Source organism: Phoenix dactylifera, chromosome 2, assembly GCF_009389715.1.
Source record: "Phoenix dactylifera cultivar Barhee BC4 chromosome 2, palm_55x_up_171113_PBpolish2nd_filt_p, whole genome shotgun sequence".
Classification (NCBI taxonomy): Eukaryota; Viridiplantae; Streptophyta; class Magnoliopsida; order Arecales; family Arecaceae; genus Phoenix; species Phoenix dactylifera.
This window is the reverse complement of record NC_052393.1, coordinates 5,678,066-5,694,824: the sequence shown is the minus strand read 5'-3', so window position 1 is coordinate 5,694,824 and position 16,759 is coordinate 5,678,066. Positions and strand designations below refer to the sequence as shown.

The 16,759-nt window shown below is 40.3% G+C and overlaps 1 protein-coding gene and 1 long non-coding RNA gene across 7 annotated transcripts; both read right to left on the bottom strand.

The window, feature by feature from the left end:
• Nucleotides 1-209: 209 nt before the first annotated feature.
• Nucleotides 210-4,032, bottom strand: LOC120105919. Of its 6 annotated transcripts, none has more exons than XR_005508172.1 (6): nucleotides 3,748-4,031; nucleotides 1,318-3,664; nucleotides 1,120-1,191; nucleotides 976-1,046; nucleotides 721-840; nucleotides 210-631 (listed from the first exon to the last, which is right to left on the bottom strand). It is a non-coding gene; the product is annotated as an uncharacterized LOC120105919 (long non-coding RNA). The 6 variants fall into 6 exon arrangements; XR_005508169.1 differs by having other exon boundaries at nucleotides 976-1,191; nucleotides 1,318-1,389; nucleotides 1,972-3,664; XR_005508161.1 differs by having other exon boundaries at nucleotides 218-631; nucleotides 976-1,191; nucleotides 1,318-2,261; nucleotides 3,520-3,664; nucleotides 3,748-4,022.
• Nucleotides 4,033-5,670: 1,638 nt separating this feature from the next.
• LOC103714570 (oligopeptide transporter 4-like) lies at nucleotides 5,671-10,431 on the bottom strand. The gene is made up of 6 exons (XM_008801861.3): nucleotides 9,810-10,431; nucleotides 9,550-9,647; nucleotides 7,508-8,071; nucleotides 6,932-7,184; nucleotides 6,588-6,770; nucleotides 5,671-6,476 (listed from the first exon to the last, which is right to left on the bottom strand). The coding sequence occupies exons 1-6, from the start codon at nucleotides 10,341-10,343 to the stop codon at nucleotides 5,862-5,864; spliced, it is 2,247 nt and encodes a 748-aa protein (XP_008800083.1). The 5' UTR covers nucleotides 10,344-10,431; the 3' UTR covers nucleotides 5,671-5,861.
• Nucleotides 10,432-16,759: the final 6,328 nt, after the last annotated feature.

Below are 16,759 nucleotides of genomic sequence, written 5' to 3'. Positions count from 1 at the left end.
ACTTCAAAGGCGTGCAGATACCCAGTGTTGTGCCGACGCTTTTGAGCGTCGGCAAACTTCAAAGGCGTGCCAGGCTTTTGCCGACGCTTAAAAGCGTCGGCAAATGATTTTTTTTAAAAAAAAAATTATAAAAGTAATTTTTAATACCCTGTACACATTATATTCTAACAAAACAAATACACTAAATCACATATATAACAAAATACACGTCACAAACAAGAACTTTGATTACATTCATATTATAATATTTGATTACATTGTACTTCAAAAACATTCTAAAAATATACATCTCAAATTCCTAAGTACACAATCTACGATATGGGGGCTATATTTTAAAGTTAATACTAGTATATAACCTGCATGATGCATAAGGTACAATTTTTGTTCCTTCTTCCAACTATTCTTCAAATACAATATAGCAATATAATAATTATAACAAACAGAAGGCTTCAATAATTCTATTGCACATTAAACAATTAACTTTAATGATGGCCGAGTAGAAGCCCCCATCATTTTCTGCTGTGTATATCTTTCTGTCAGTCTCAACATCAAAAATAGTCACCACATTTTCCGCTGCTGCTGCTAAATACTGTCCAATGTAAGGCTGAAACCTAACTTGCACTGTACCACCCTGTTTGACCAACAATAAAGAATTAATACATGAGCACAATTAACTACAACCAAAGGTGAACATATAAAAGCATAATCATGAAAACTAACCTTAGAAACACGTGAGCATGAAAACTGGGCTGGTTAAGAGTCCAAGGCTTCCGAGAAGCATTAACAAAAAAGAGCTATTGGAGATAAAGAAAATGCATGCTCTGTTTGATCCAGTGATCCCTGCATGATGGTTGAAACAACTGAATTGGCATCAGTCTTGTTGGTTTCAATGCCAGTTGGCATCTCTACCAACAGCATAGTGTAAATGGAGGCAGGGCCATCTGCTGCCCTGAAATAGGATTTGCTGTTAGTTACCTTCAGGAGTCCTGGGCTTTGCTGTTAGCCGCCTTCAGTACTTTTAATCCTCTTGGAGTGTAAGATCATCCCTATTAAAATATAAGAAAAATGCTTGTTATTCGCCAGATAAGCACCGAAGACAGCTACACTTGAAACCAAAACCTTCAGCAAGAATTTTCTGCCGAGCCTCATAACCCATGCTAACATCAATATAGCAGATCCGCAGTTCCTCACCTAAACCAGTTAAAATATTAATTAATTATCAAGACAATTAGCTTCCATTCATAGTAGAAAAGAAAAGGATAGTATAATGCAAATAGTTCATAAGGTAACTGGAACAAAAATTGTGCCTTAACAGACCTGCTTCGATGTCATGGATAGCCTTCAATTTTGCATTTGCATTCTCTATCCATAATATATGTGTATTTGGATCTGGAAAAAAAAATAACAATTGTTTAGCTTATCTATTTCTTTTCCACAACAAAGTGTTGGATACAGATGCCAAAGTTAATATGACGGAATTCAAAATGCATACAAGAGCACCTACAAGAGCACCTTATGCTCATTTTGAGTTTATAAAATACTTATCCACCAAGTAGCACAAGATCTGTAATAGATATTTTGTAAGCCTAATGCAATGTTTGTTTGGAATAATAAAGGCTAGAATGGAATTGATATTCCAACTTCGGTCTGATTCCAACATTTGGCATACATGCTGGCAAGGGAGAAAATGAGGTGGAAGAAGGAATATGGATAGGAGACAGGCTTAGCCTCATCCTTCTTCCTGTCTTCCTGCTCCTCTACCTTGTCAAAAGGAAGCAAAGGCCTCTCAGAACCTACACCAGGTGGAACACAGGAAACATCGAGCACATGTCAAAGGCTTATGAGGTTCCATATCAAAATAAATCACCTGAAGGCAGGCACATAACTTCCCAATAGATTTCACCGGACTATTATGGTGGGACTTACAGACCCTAGGATACCCCCCCTGCAAAGGGCACTCCATCTGCTTACCCTTCCTGTAGTTTATAAGCAGCCCACAGAAGTAACTTGAAGCCCTCGTGTCAGACCAAAAACGTAGGGCAAGCACTTCACGATTGTAAGTGCCACTCCCAAGCGAGGCTCAACCACAAAAATTTACATGGTTTCCATCTTCTATAGACAAATTACTCTTATCTTTGCCACCTGATACGTCAAGTTAGTGTTGTAGATATTGGAAGGTCAAATGCAGTGGGAAATCGGAGACCAGAGCCTTTGAACTTTGATACAGGGCATAACCAACAAAAGATGTTAGGCCCTAGTACCTGCAGGAAAAATTGATTTGAAGTTAATCAATAGCGTAATGACCAGATATCAGATATCCAGGTGCATGATCTCCCCTGAGCTCATATATATAAACAGTCAAACATGAAACAAACTTGTGTTGCGCACTTTAAAGAAGACACATGATTTAAGGACCAACCAATGGCTACCCTTTAAAATTAAGCCTTCAATTGGAACCATGATAAACTTGTAGCTCAAAATACAAAATGCCTTGAAAGCTAACTAGCCTGAACTGAGAGCAAGTGCAGTTGTAGTGAAGCAGAACCCTTAATGTTTAAAGAGTGAAAGAAACAAGGAAAGAAGTCATCTAGCGTGCACAACATCCATGTACGTTATATAAAGTCCATCTCTATTCCTTTCCACAACTTCCATGTACGTTATATAAAGTCCATGAATCCACTACCCTAACCCTTCAACATCCATCCAAGTCTCTGTCTCCTCACAAGCGTATCAAATGTGGAAATGTTCTTCAGCAGAATCAGCACTATCATCAACAGACTCCTACAATCTCTTCAATATATAGTTACACATGTTTCAATGTCCTTATATGTAAACCTAATTTCATGGTTTTTCATGAGACAAAGTTAGAACTTGCAATGCAGCGTGGACTATTAAAAGCGCACAAGCAGAAGACGACCACTATAGAGACAGCCAACATATCAGAGCATGAAGTTGATCAGAAAAAAGCCAACTAAGTATTTTGTTGCTTCTAAACAGGTATCAAGTGTATTAGAAGCTCCAACATTAGTACTGCTGTATACAAGAGCAAAGCCTTGATTCATCACCGGTTTATACGACTACCACAAACTACAGCAGCAGATCAAACCAAGCCCAAAAATTCCAAGTTTACTGAGCAAAAAGCCAAACAACAAAGAAAGAATAGCACCAACTCTCATCGTATCAAAAATTAGCATCAGCTGAAAATCAGCATCACTAACTCTTAAAAGCCATGGCAACCCTCCAATTTCAATCAGCATATCATCATGCACCAACCAGACTTGTCAAAACCATAGATAAACCCATAAACAAAACACAGAAACATTGACAAACATTTCTTCCTTCCCAACAAAACCAAGATCGACCGAGTCAGAGACCTGGTAGCATCGACATCCAACAAAACCAAATATAATAAATCTACATAAATAACAGAGGATCTAAGTGAGGAAAGCATTAGATCAAGGCCGCAAGAATTTGAGATCTAAGAAGGGGAGTGGTGTGGGGTACAACAACATAGCTTACTTATGAGCGCTATACTGGTGTTCCATTCTCATCAGTTCCTCGGAAGAGGAGGGGGCGGATTTGTGGGGAAGGGCGCACATGCTCCTCGCCCCAATCGCCCTTCCCAGCATCCATTGCAACGATCTCTTGGTCGCAATCATTTGATCTGCTCAGCAGCAGGAGGAGGAGGAGGAGGAGGAGGACGAGCAGCAGCAGCAGGAGGAGGAGGAGGAGGAGGAGGAGGCTTACCTCAGAGGAGAAGGAGGAAGACGGCAGCGGGGAAGCACCGGCTCGCGATGGAGGTGGGAAGTCGGCGCGCGCACAAGTAGGGCATCGACCAAATTTTAGAGGGGGCTGGGCGAACGGAAGGAGGAAGACGGCAGCGGGCATCGGGGAAGCACCGGCTCTCGACGGAGGTGGGAAGTCGGCTCTCGATGGAGGTGGGTGGGAAGTCGGCTCTCGATGGAGGAGAGGGGGTTGGGCGAACGGTTTTATAACGACGCTTTTATGCGTCGTCGTTTTTTTTATCTTTTCCCGACGCTTTTAAGCGTTGTATGTAAACCTTTACCGACGCTAGAGAAAGCGTCGGCAAAGGCTGGATCTAAGCCAAACTTTCCCGACGCTTTCCCCTAGCGTCGGGATAAAAGAGTCGGCAAAGCTCATATTTGTTGTAGTGGAAGTACATTAAACATACTTTCAAAAATGGTGAGAGAATAGATAAGCACAGAATCGTTTGAGTTAAACTTAATCCAATTTTGTTTATGTATATGCACATACAAACATAGAATTGTCGACCTTTTTGACACCTTAAGGAAATTGTTACACCATTTTCTTCTTTATTAATGAGAAATAGTATGAATAAGCATCACTAAGAACTTAGCTCAGTTTGTCCTGTGATAAATATGTATGTTTTCTTTTTTTCAAAAAAAAACTATTTAAATGTGCTCGACAGATGAGAGTCATGCGTAGAAAAGATTATAAATTTGGTTGTCACTTAAGATGGCTATGTGCAGGGGCAAAACAATTGCAGATTGTCTTAAAGCTGCTCGAAGGAGCTAGACTACATGATTTAGGACGTGTCGAGTCGTGTAAAAGATCGGTAGCTGATGCTTCAGATGGCAGTGTATAGGGGTGTGATGATTGCAGATTGCCGCAGGCTGCTCGGAGAAGGGTACCTGAGGGAGGAAATGTAGGGGCATGGAACTCTTTTTCAGATCCTTAATTTCATGGATGGTAGCGGTATCTGATTCTTTAACTAGAAAGAATGTTTAATGTCATCTAATATTGTCTCATTCAATATTCAATGTGACGACCTGGATGTGCGCAGCAAGGTGTGATGGAATCCTGGTGCTTGTTTGAGAAGAGCTGTAATTGCTAATGAATTTCGATCGTGTTTATGTAATGATTATATGGTGTTTCAATGACCGTTCTATGAAGAATCTAATGCCAAATAAACTATTCGGTGAAGAGAATCTATCCAAAAATATTTCAAGTAGTCTGTTGTTCTCCTATATGCAACTAATTGGTTAGTCTGCTGCAAATGGCTGGAGGACATGGTCACCTGGCTTCATTTTTGCTGCTCAACATATTTGCATATGTACACTTAAGTGAGATGGATGAGGCTGCTAGGTGCAAATGTTCCTTTTTCGTATGTCTCCATAGCCTTTAATAAAGGCGGTGCAGCGTGATTCTCTGATCAGGTATACAAAGGTAGTTGCTATGGGAACTTAATTTTTGTGTGCGTGCATGCAATCATCCAGCAAATGGAACATTGTGTGATTTTTCCAGGATCGAGGAGAGATTACAGATGCTGACCATTTTCTCTTTTTCCAGTATCGCAGGGTGGCTGACTGGAGTTCTAGAATCTCTGGCCTCCATCCTGGAGTTTGCTTCGGCTCCTGTTCTTTTCAAGATTGACTTCTCTGCTGTTTTTGTTAGTGTGCTGCCATGTGGAAGGAGCAGAAACCTACAGATACCTTCTAATAGTTGAATATGATGCATTTAACTTACATGAAATGTAGTGGATGCAGTAATTGCAGTTCTAGTGGTCAATCGCTTTGCTGAATTGTCTTCAGAAAACTCAGATTTTGCAACTTCCTTGAATAAATCCAGGAAATTTATTTGATATTGGAAGTGTTGGTTTTGGTTGGCAAGAACTAACAAACCAAAAAATTTGTTTGATTTCGGAATTGTTGGTTTTGATTGAGAAGAATCAACGACCAAAGTACTTTTAAGCATTCTAAGGAATCATTTGTATGAATGGGTACAATATGAACCGAGTAAAATAAACAGAGTTTCAGCAGAGGACCTCATACTTTGATCACAGAGAAGGATAAAAGAAAGATGAAATGTAGCAGAGCGGATTAGAAGACGGGACAGCCATCTACTTGCACCCCTCTGGCCGTGGGACAAGTTGCAAGAGGACAATGCTCCCCGGCAGTTCCCCACCAGTCAATACTTACGTTCTCTAGGCTCAATGCGAAGTACAAGACCACCCCCATGAATGCAACGCCAGCATCCAGTGCAGCGGAGAGAATGTAATTATACCTCTCCCACCACTTCTTTCGGTACCGATAGACGAAGAAGTTGAACACAGTTCCAACTACAATCCAAGAATTGTAGTTCACTGATGTGGCTGGAGGCATAGCAGCTGTGGCTCCAAGCAAGACTGGAAGGTTAATCAAGGGGATCCAAGTTTGGCCTGGGAATATCTTGTGAAAGATCCACACGATAATGGGACCTAGAGCTCCACCGACGAAGAACCAATTGAGCGCTCCATAGTTGCCCAGCGGCCCAAAGATACGCCTGGGTCCGACCAAACCCCAAATGACCGAAGCGTCGAAGAAGACCCGATCGCCTGGGCATGTCCAAGGGCTGTTTGCCGGAAGGAGTTGATCGTTGCAAATATTCTCGACAGAACCTAGCAGCCACCATGCGACAGCAAGATTGATCGTTCCTGCGATGATGGTTCCAACAAACTGTCGAGAAGAGTGAGTCGGGAGGATATAGAATTGTTTTGGAGGTAGCTGCTGCTGAGCCAATAAAGATGATAAAACGGTCAGATACGTATTGGGTTCTAATGAGTGTACCTGAACTATGAACATTGATTTGGGTGGAATCTTCATGTAATGGCCGAGCTTAAAGTCAGCGAGGAAGGAGATAGCTTGAGCCATGCTCATGTAGCCATAAACTTTGAAGCACACGTTGGAAATTGGCTTCCCCGGTTGAATCAGACCCATGACGTATTCTGTAATAATGTTGAGACCCGGGGTCTTTTTAAAACAGAGCAAAACAAGAAACAGTGAGCACTGGAGTCGTGGAGGTATCATTTGGAGTTTTGCTCATAAAAAGAGGTATCATTTGGATGATTCTTTCAGCCATGCATTTATCGCGCGTGCAGCATTAGAAAAGTTTGTGAGGCATTAGTTTGTACCTGGTTTGTAGTTGCAGTTATGATGCTGGTGGGGAGAGTGAAGAGGAAGGCCATAGCGCAGGCAAAGAGAAGCCCCCACCATGGCAGCTGAACCTGGTCCTTCAACACAGTGCATAGGATTAGAGAAATCACAAATGTCACTATTAGCAGGGAGTAAAACCACCAGCCGGGTATCTCCTCGTAATTCCTCATCAACTTGGTGTGAATATCAGCCTTCTTTTTATATGAAGCGCGAAACCGGTCATAAATCTCCCTGCAAATTTATCCAATTCGGTAGTGAAGTAAAATACTTTCACTTAAATAGAGCCACCACACCATAAAATTGTGATTCGAAGATTAGAGAATGGCAAATGACTTAACAATTATGTGCATCTAACATTTCATGCCTTCCTACAGATGAATGCATGATCAATAGCAGTCGTATAATTATATGATGCTTTAGAACTCACAAGCATGCATAGGATGTTTGCCTCCATGGAGCAGTTAAATGGTGAGCGATGCAAGAACCATTCAAACACATAAAGAAACAGCAGAGCAAGTCGTATTGTAATCTCGTACATATGGAGACGTACGTACCTTCCATAGAAAAATGCCACATGTGTAACTGTAGCAGCAATAGTAGCAAATCCAAGACCATAACTCAGAGCAAAGAAAATACTCAGACTGATCTTTCCCTGCTTCTCATACGCTTGCACGTCAATTTCAAACTTGTTATTGACAATGGCATGGACATCATAATTTTGGCCGGCGGAGGTGAATAAATGTGAGGAGAAGATGGGGAATGTCTTGGCGTGGTACAAGTCTAGACCCCAATAAGCCACCGGGGTGACAATGTAGACGATGAGGACATAGCCGAAAAATACGTTGACGATGGCAAAGAAGGGGGAAACCAGTGGGCTGAAGAGAAAAGAGGAAACCGCCGACCAGTCTAGGGTGAATGCCCCAATGCCCAGGCCCCTCATGCCAGACCCAAGCTGCTGGGCTGTGACAGACTTGGAGAAGACCCAGCACAGCCATGAAATGCTGGTGAGGGTCGGGAACAAGAACCCTGGAACCGCATACCATAAGAAGCTGCAGGCGAGTGCGATGACAAAAAACTTGGCTCTTGACATGCGGCTATCTTCCTTTTCATGCAGTGCCCTGCGGATTCAAAATTGTGTTTTTTAGGTTACTCGGTGGTGTTTATGAATATTGAACAATATGTTTTATTATTAAATGAGTTCAAACAACTAGATTTCTCTGCTGCCAGAAATGAACATTAGTGTGAAATGGCTTACAACAGTTCATAAATACGAGGAACACAGGTGCTATTTTCCGCCTGTCCGCTAACAGGACCATAAGATTACCTTCTTACTATATAATGATAAGTTTATTGACAAGCAAATTATTGATATGGAAAATCTTATAGTGTGGTATGAAGTGCCATAATCTTAAAAAGTATATTTGCAATTAGGGGAAGTAAGAAAATTATTAATTTTCACTCTGTACTGTATTTAATTTGTTTTTTGGTCATATATGTCAAGTAAATCGGCCTACAGCATATCATTTAATGATTTATTTTAAAACTGTGGTATTTATGTGCAGCATTGCCTGATTTTTTTTTAAAAAAAATCATCTGACTGTGGTTTACATTAATTTAACATTATTAACATTATTAGCAAGATAGATAAACAAAACCTTAAACATAAAAACATACTTGAAATTATTATTTTGGGCCGTAAGGATTTATTGCATCAAAAAGGATTGCATAAAGTAATGGCCTTGTGGCAGCATGGGTCCATTAGCCGTGACCCAGCATCGTCCAATTCCAATTAGCAGTCTCCCAAGCGCACCAAAACAACGTGTGAGCACAGGCCAACTTATAAAGTAGGATAACGGCGTTTAGGAGGTGGATACATCGAGGGGTCGATGATGTGATGTGCGAGGTGGATTCACCAAATTGTGGGCTACCCGCCAATGCGGACCTTTGCTATAAATCGACATTGTACTGACTCATCTATGTGACAACCATCCGACGGAAGTTTTCTGAAAAAATTAATGAAATCCATATTTATTGTGATGCGAAACCTTGCAAACCTTCCTATTATTAGTATTCTACAACTACACTAGAATGTATTATGAGGGCCTTGTATATTTAGTCTCATTCTTATTAGCCTTTTTGAGTCAGGCTCTTCTTAAAAATTGTATCAAGGTGGATCTAATTTATGAATTATATAAACTAGAAAACATTGCAATACAAATTTATTGGATGTATTAATTGGATACTTAGGCTTGTACAACTAATTATTGTTTCTAAGATATATTATATAAACATACAAAATTTTAATAATTAGATAAATAAAGCTACACTATAAAAATTGAAACCTTCATGTAATAGTCATGCTTCCCCATCATACAATTGACTGTTTAATAAGAAAAAGAAAAGAGATTGAAATCTCTGAGGTCTGCATAAATATTACACGGGAGAATCCACATCGTAGCCTTCTAAATAGCTACGATGATATTGAAAAGGGAGAATTCGCTATATTAACGCATGATATGCGGTAAAAGGGGCTGTATTGAGACCGGAGGAGCGCAAGCTTAAAGCAATCAAAGAGATACATAGCAAGAAAACGTACCGGAAGAGAGAGACCTGCACGAGCGTGCCCGGCCACCACATGTGCGCCGGCTCCACCACGTACTTCCTCAACAGGCCCGCCCACCCGTAACCCAAAACCTGCATCCATCCCACCCACGCTCACGTTAGCACCAGCCCCCGTCCCAAATCCCGTCTATTTTTTTTTCTCTCTTTCTTCTTCGTTCCCCGGCGCATGCTAGCATGATCCCCAACCCAATGAAACAAATTTGAAACGAAGGAAGACGATGGGGGGAAGGTAACCTGAGTGGTGACGATGAGAAGCCAGCTGGCGATGAAGGAGATGCTCCTCTTGTAGAAGGCCCTGATGATGTCGACGATCCCGACGGCGTACGCCGACCCGCTCCCGAACGCGCACCCGGCGTTCGCGAAGATCGAGATCAGCACGTGCTCCTTCATGTTGAAGGGCCCCGGGTTCAGGCTGAACTTCCGATCCCCGAATCCCGGCAGCCGGAACTTCGTCGCCGGCAGAACCCTCGCCAGGAAACGCCCCACCGGCAGCGACGCCACCTGGATCGTGATCTGGCCGATGATGAGGGGCTCCGTCCGGTAGGAGAAGAACTGGTTCAAGAACGCCATCAGCGAGCACGACAGGATCCCGATGAACCACATCCGGAACGTCCACACCGGGAGCGTCGGGTCGTCCGTCGTCAACACCGTCAACCGCACCTGCTCGATCGGCGAGTTCTCCTCATCCTCCACGCCGGCCCCGGGGATAGCTTCCACGTCCATCGACGCCTTCGTCGCCGCCTCTCGCTCTCCTTCTCGTTTATCCATCCCTCTTCTTCTCTTTAGATCGTCTCCGCCGGATTGGGGGAGGAATTTGTGGAGGTATTGGTGGCGTACTCGGACTCGGGGCCGGTCGTTATAGTTATAGGAGGAGCCAGGAGCGTGGAGGAATAGAATTATGGACGCAGGGGAGTTGAGAATCTCGTAGAGAATCTCGCGTGGACTGGATTTTACGATCGTGCCCCTCTCTTTCCGCGTTTTTTTTTTTTGGTGGAAAGCTCTGCGGCCGTTCGTTTGGAAGGACAGCTTAGTTGTATATTACCTGGAACTCCCGCTATTATTGGAAGGGAAATATTGGTTGTTTTCTTTTTCCGAGCTGTTACAAAAATCAAAAGCGAGGATAGATACCATTCAGTTTCTGTATTCTGAATGTAGACCGGATTTTAGGATTTGAACATCCAATGAATCTGTAGTTATTTTTACTCGGCATATATATAGCAACTTGAGATATACTTGACCAACGAAAATTTGAATCCCTAAAAATATACTACGGTTGTGTGATATCTTGTTACACTTCTGGTTTTCCAAATCAGTCCACTATCTTTATCCTAAAAAATTAATTTTTTTAAAAAATACTTCTCGTTTTAATTGAGTTTCCAAAAATATCTTTCTTTGTAATTGGTTTTGGGTCATGATCCAAACACATCGAGCAATAGGGTTACTTTGACTCTATTTCTATTCCAATTATGATTGTGAACCAAGTGCGCCCTATATATATTTTCAGATGTGCATAAATGGAAGTTACCTTTTTTTTTTTAAATCACAAACTAATTATAAACTGGCGTGAATCAAATGTGAAAAAGTTGGTCAACTTTTTTAGCTAACTAACTTACTCATGTTCTTATGCTCTTCTTAAAAAAGAAACATTGTTATATTAATTTCTTATGTGCAACATTTACATATGAAATAGGTTGACATACTTACCCAACTCGGAGATAAATAAATTGGTTTCCCATCATTCAATAAATTGGCCCTATTTTTTTTATTCCTAGGACACCCCCTACGTACGCATTTATGAGACTAACATGGCCTCTTGTTTTAGATTTACTAGTAAAATTGCCTAGACTTGTTTTGTGCGATAAGAGTACAGTAGTTATGGTATTGGATATGGGGTACTTGATGATGTTTACCTATTTTGGTAGAATTATTGTTGTTAATACATTGGTGCTGACGTTTTGTATATATCATCTTATACTAAAGTAGAGCACCTATTTTCCAGCAATCTTGTATCAGACAATGGAATCTAGTTTTTGTAGCAGGTTTTACTTGATAGTAGATAGCCACCATCAAGATGTCCTCCTCAATAATAATATAAGATGCCCTTTGGATGTTTCGTGGCATACATCTTTTTAAATATTTTCAGGTTCTGATGGAGGGTAAAATGGATCGTCATGTTTAGGACAAAAGATCTTGTACTTCAAGCAAGCTCTAATTGCGCGCCATTTGGCTAAAAGACATTTCCTTCCATGATGAGAACGGATCATACCTCCGCCACTTGGACACCTCTATGGAAACTATAAATAACCCCCTCAGGTAATGCCTAGAGAACTTTTGGAAGACCAACTAAGATCCATTCTAACTTGAGCATCGGAGTGCCCTCATCGGAACCACCAGTGAGGCTTTGTGCAGGTACGTCGGCGCACGCGATGTGGCTCTCCTTTCTCAGCACTAGCTGGCAGCTCCTTCGACTCTCCCAACATGATCACCTTCGGGCCAAATTTGAACCACAGCAGGTTTTATAGGTCGTTCCAACCCCAACGAGAAGGACATTTTAATGGCGCGCAATCCATGTCCTCTTGGGAAAGAACATTCATAGGGACCCTGGGGTTGGAAGACACAGAAGGAATTACGTGCACCCATGATTATAGAATGACACTCTTGTCCAAGACTCGTTAGTCTGGCATTTGATTTGCATGATACGTGTATCGATAACCAAAAACCTATCAAATAAGATGAAGTTGTTGCACCAGACAAGAAGTTTGTGTCTCAAAAATGTTTTAAATTCTGATTAATATAAACATTAGTTCTCAAAATGCAAGAATGTGATGTACACATTAATAGTAATTGCACATCTCAACACTTAGCTGTCAATTTAAAAACATAATTTCCTCAATATATCTAATGAAGTAAATGTAATCTTATTAGATGCATGCTCGGTGCTGATTAACACAATTTAAGTGCTACATGCTAGGCTGCGCTAAACTTTGTAGTATGCATCGAAACTTTTCCATGTAGGTGCGACCCTAGCTTGGTTGGTAGGATTTTTTTTTCTTCGAATTAATAAACTTATCTCGAGGACTGAATCTATGTAATGGAGTCGAACAAAAGTAAAAAGAAAAAGCGTGTGATAGTTCTGAAAACTATATATATCCCCATATGATTTCCTAGCCATGCACAGCATTTGGAAATTGGTGCAATTAAAAAACAAACAGTACATAAATTATTGGTTATTCTTAGAGAACCGTGTTAATACTACAGGGCCAAGGGTGCATCTTTTGCACAAAAGAAGGATTTGACTTCCCTCTCATGGATTAACCATTCAATTATTTCATCGATCGCTTTGAGATTTATGGACAATAAATGCATTATATTTTTTTATATATATTTTTAGAACGAATATATTCAATAAAATTGAAAAATAATAAATTTAGACTACTCTTCCTCTCCAATCCATATGATGACCCAAAATGACTATCCACGTACGAAGCCATCCAGTTCGTGATCCTATTAGTCTTTCTAAATATATACTGAAAGATCGCACAATCACTGGCCATAACAAAAAAAATCAACGACTTAAAGCCCCCGCTTCAACTGCAACGCGCAAATCGTTGTCGACGGGCGAGGGTTGCGATGGGTCCAACTGGCATGAGAAACTTGCGGCGTGGATTCTCTCGGAAAGTGAGAAAATCTCGGAATCAGAATCTTCAGGGCAGCCATCAACACGGGGCCCATCCAAGTCCGGAGAAGAGAGAGGAAGAGTCCTTGAAAGCCGCTGACCTTTTCACCCCATCCCCATTCCCAACTTGGTTCTCCTTCATTCATTTATACGTAGAAAGCGGCCATGTGGCTTACTATATCCCGCATTTCCACTTATAGCAGTTTAGCGTAATACGGGACTCGCATGTGCTTGTACACCTTTTATAGTAGAGATAGTTGGAAAACTTAATTTCACTCTTAATTGCTTGCTTTCAAGAAAGAGCAATGTCAAGGTAAGCCTAAAAAAACTTCATACCATGTTAAAGCTCATCCCATGCCACCCATGTCCCAAGTGTCGATTCAACTGCCAAAAAAAAAAAAAATGAAATGAAATTTTTAGCTATTGATAGTAGTTGCATGCTTGGTAAACCATGTAGAGGTACAATTTTCGATGAATTGCTACGATATCATCTAATTAATAGAGTATATCCAATGTCCAATATTATTTATTTGGTTGTCAAATTATTTAATTTAATGTCTCCCTCCATCATGCAAGTGATAGAGGCTCCATTGTGGGTCCTCGTCTTCCTCTCTTTATTCTTCGGAGAGTACAAGAATCATAGGAGTCTAAGGAAAGTCCAACATTTCCACTGGGAAGACATCTTCAAAATTTCAGAACTTGTTTACCCAATTACCCCATTTCAATCAAATGGGATCTGGACAAGAATGACACCATCTTCAGTCGGCCAACAATTATGTAGTTATAATATATTTGAATGTGTAATTCTATTTGTATTAAAAGAATTATTTATATTCCTTTCTTATTCGTAATAAGTGGGTGCTAAGTCATGTCAATAACCAATAGGTTAGTGATATTGGATAAAAGGACATGGCTGATCCACTAAAAGATTCAAATTAATATGCGAACTGGGTCCAAGTAGCGAGGGATTCCCTGGATGACATAAATTAGTGTAAAAGCATCGGGCCCGGAATCCTATCTACATCATTAGAAATCAACCTGCTAGGATTAAAAAATAGTGTGCATGTTTGGAATTTTTAAATAATGTCCGGGCCTACGTTTGGTACCTATCATTTAATTATTTGGTCAAGGTTATTTACGTGGAGTTCCATGATAGTTGAATTGTTTATTTTAGTTTTTTATTCAAAAAGAATCTTCTTGGTGGAGGCAAAAGTACATCTTTAATATTGATATTATTAGCTGTATCTTTATCCCAACTCCATATCAAATCACACATCAAAAATTTAAAATTTCTAAAATCATAAATCCTCGATATGTGGCATGATAGGGGCTGAAATAAAAAAAATTATCAGTAAATATAAACTAGATAATTTTTCAAAAAAGATTTCATATCATATTCATCCCACCTTACTTGGCCCACACCTTCTAGCAGATTAAATTGAGACCCGTGGAGTCAAAGGTCAAGGATATAGTGAGAACCAACATCTTTCAAAACCAAATCTCGTCCCTCATATAAAATGGTAAGAGGTGGTACCATCTAAATCTATATTTAGTGGTTATGGAACAGTTCTTTTATTCGATGGTTATAGATCAGTTATTTTATCAAAATATTCCTATGTATTGTTGGGTGAACATAGGGTAAAAGAGGATTGTTGGAACTTTTGATGGTGTTGGCGGCATCCAAAATACCAAATCTCTTATACCACTAAGCCAACAATAAGAAAACTGTAGTAGCTAGCAGCTAGGATTTTTTTTTCTCTCTATTTTGAGTTTCTATTATGTAATATATATGGAATTAGTATCTTTTTTATCTTAATTCTGAACCCAATTCTTTTATACCACACCATAAGCCAGGAATAAGAAAACTTTAATAGCAAGTAGGATTTTTTTTTTAATTTCATATTAAATGTGATCATAAGGCTGTTGCAATTACAGGATCTCAAGGATAATTATATCTATTACCTAATATGTAGAACCAGTATCCTGTTTTACCTTAATTGTAAACCCAAATGAAAAATATATATTAGGTCCGTATCCAAATCCAAAATCAAATAAAAAAATCGACCATAATAATATGGTCTTTTTATTTATCGCTCCTTTTGCATGCGGCATGGAAGGGAATGCACGATCTACCACGCTACCTTTGTTTACTACATTAACGCTCAACTGAAAAAAAAAAAAAGGGGCTAAAAGAATGGCGTATTTAATAGGGAGCCGAGGAATGCAAACGTCTTTACCATAACAAATAAGATTTCTAGGCAAGTCCGTAAACCCCAACAAGGCATTAAAAAAAAAGGTAAGACTGTAAAACCCAACAACGCATTAAAAAAAAGGTGGCGGTTCTGTGCAGGGTTGAGGAGAAGGGGAAATTCTACAGCAAGTCAGCAACAACAGGGTTAAGGACAAGGAGCAAGAGAAGAAAGGTTCGGGAGAATAAGAAGGAGACGGGGGAATAATTACACAAGAACATTTTTGTGGTGCGCCATGCAGCACCTGACCTACTAATAACCACATACACAGTTCAACCACCTTAATACCCCCGCTTGGGTAACAAGCCCACGCAACCGAGCTCGGCGATGAGGCTTGGTAAGGCATCTAAGGTTAATATAGCCAATTTCATATTCACAGTCGATATGGGACTAATCAGGAAGAAAAATAAACCGAAAAAAAGCGAGCTCTCGGATACCAACAAGGCAGCAACTACCGTTGGTTCACCCATGCTAATTTCAGGAGTCTCCCTTTTATTTACGTGGAAAAGATCCTTTTATTGACTCATGAAGCAGATAAACACATATTCATTCTATTTCTTTTTAGAAGAGGAGAGAGAGAGAGAGAGAGAGAGAGAGAGAGCCTTGTTCTTTCTTTCATCTCGCACTCACAGGGCGATTGAGGATCTTGATGGCGATCGACCTTATGCCCCGTGAGAACATGGTCGGCCAGTTTCACCTTAGCAAAGGAGCCCACGCCGAGGGTAGTGGGAGTGGTTTAGAAGAGACGATCCAGGATCAGAGCACCGTGGGAAAAAAATTGTTGGAAAAATTATTATCTAAAAATTGCTATAGTGTTACTTTATAATAATATTATAAAAGAATAATTTACTAAAATAAATTAAGATTGAAAAATTTTTGCCTAAATCGAAGCATGTGATATGCACTGCCCTAAAACTGCGATTCACCCATTACGGGCAGCTTTGCAGCGATCTCGTCTCTAAGATACAACAATCTGTCTCAGCCCGATTCTTCTCTAACGAGCATGATGGCTAGAAAGGTTTGACCTGACCGACTCCTTCAGATGTCCAGAAAAAAAGAAAAGATAGAAAGCAAAAGGTTGAAGAGTGGAAGAACTCTATTAGTGGAAGAACTCTATTTGTGGAAGAAACTTTCGGAAGACAGAGTATAAGTGAGCTTGGATTCGATAAGGATTAATCCCAGAGGAGTCTATATATAGACTCTATTAGAATACCGAAGAGACGTGATGGTTCCGAAGATACGTAATATTTCGGAAACAC

Coding starts and splice junctions, on each gene's coding strand:
- LOC103714570 (XM_008801861.3), bottom strand. CDS start 10,343: ATGGATAAACGAGAAGGAGAGCGAGAGGCGGCGACGAAGGCGTCGATG. Junction 9,648..9,809: donor TTCTCATCGTCACCACTCAG/GTTACCTTCCCC, acceptor GGATGGATGCAG/GTTTTGGGTTACGGGTGGGC. Junction 6,771..6,931: donor TAACTGCAACTACAAACCAG/GTACAAACTAAT, acceptor TGTTTTAAAAAG/ACCCCGGGTCTCAACATTAT.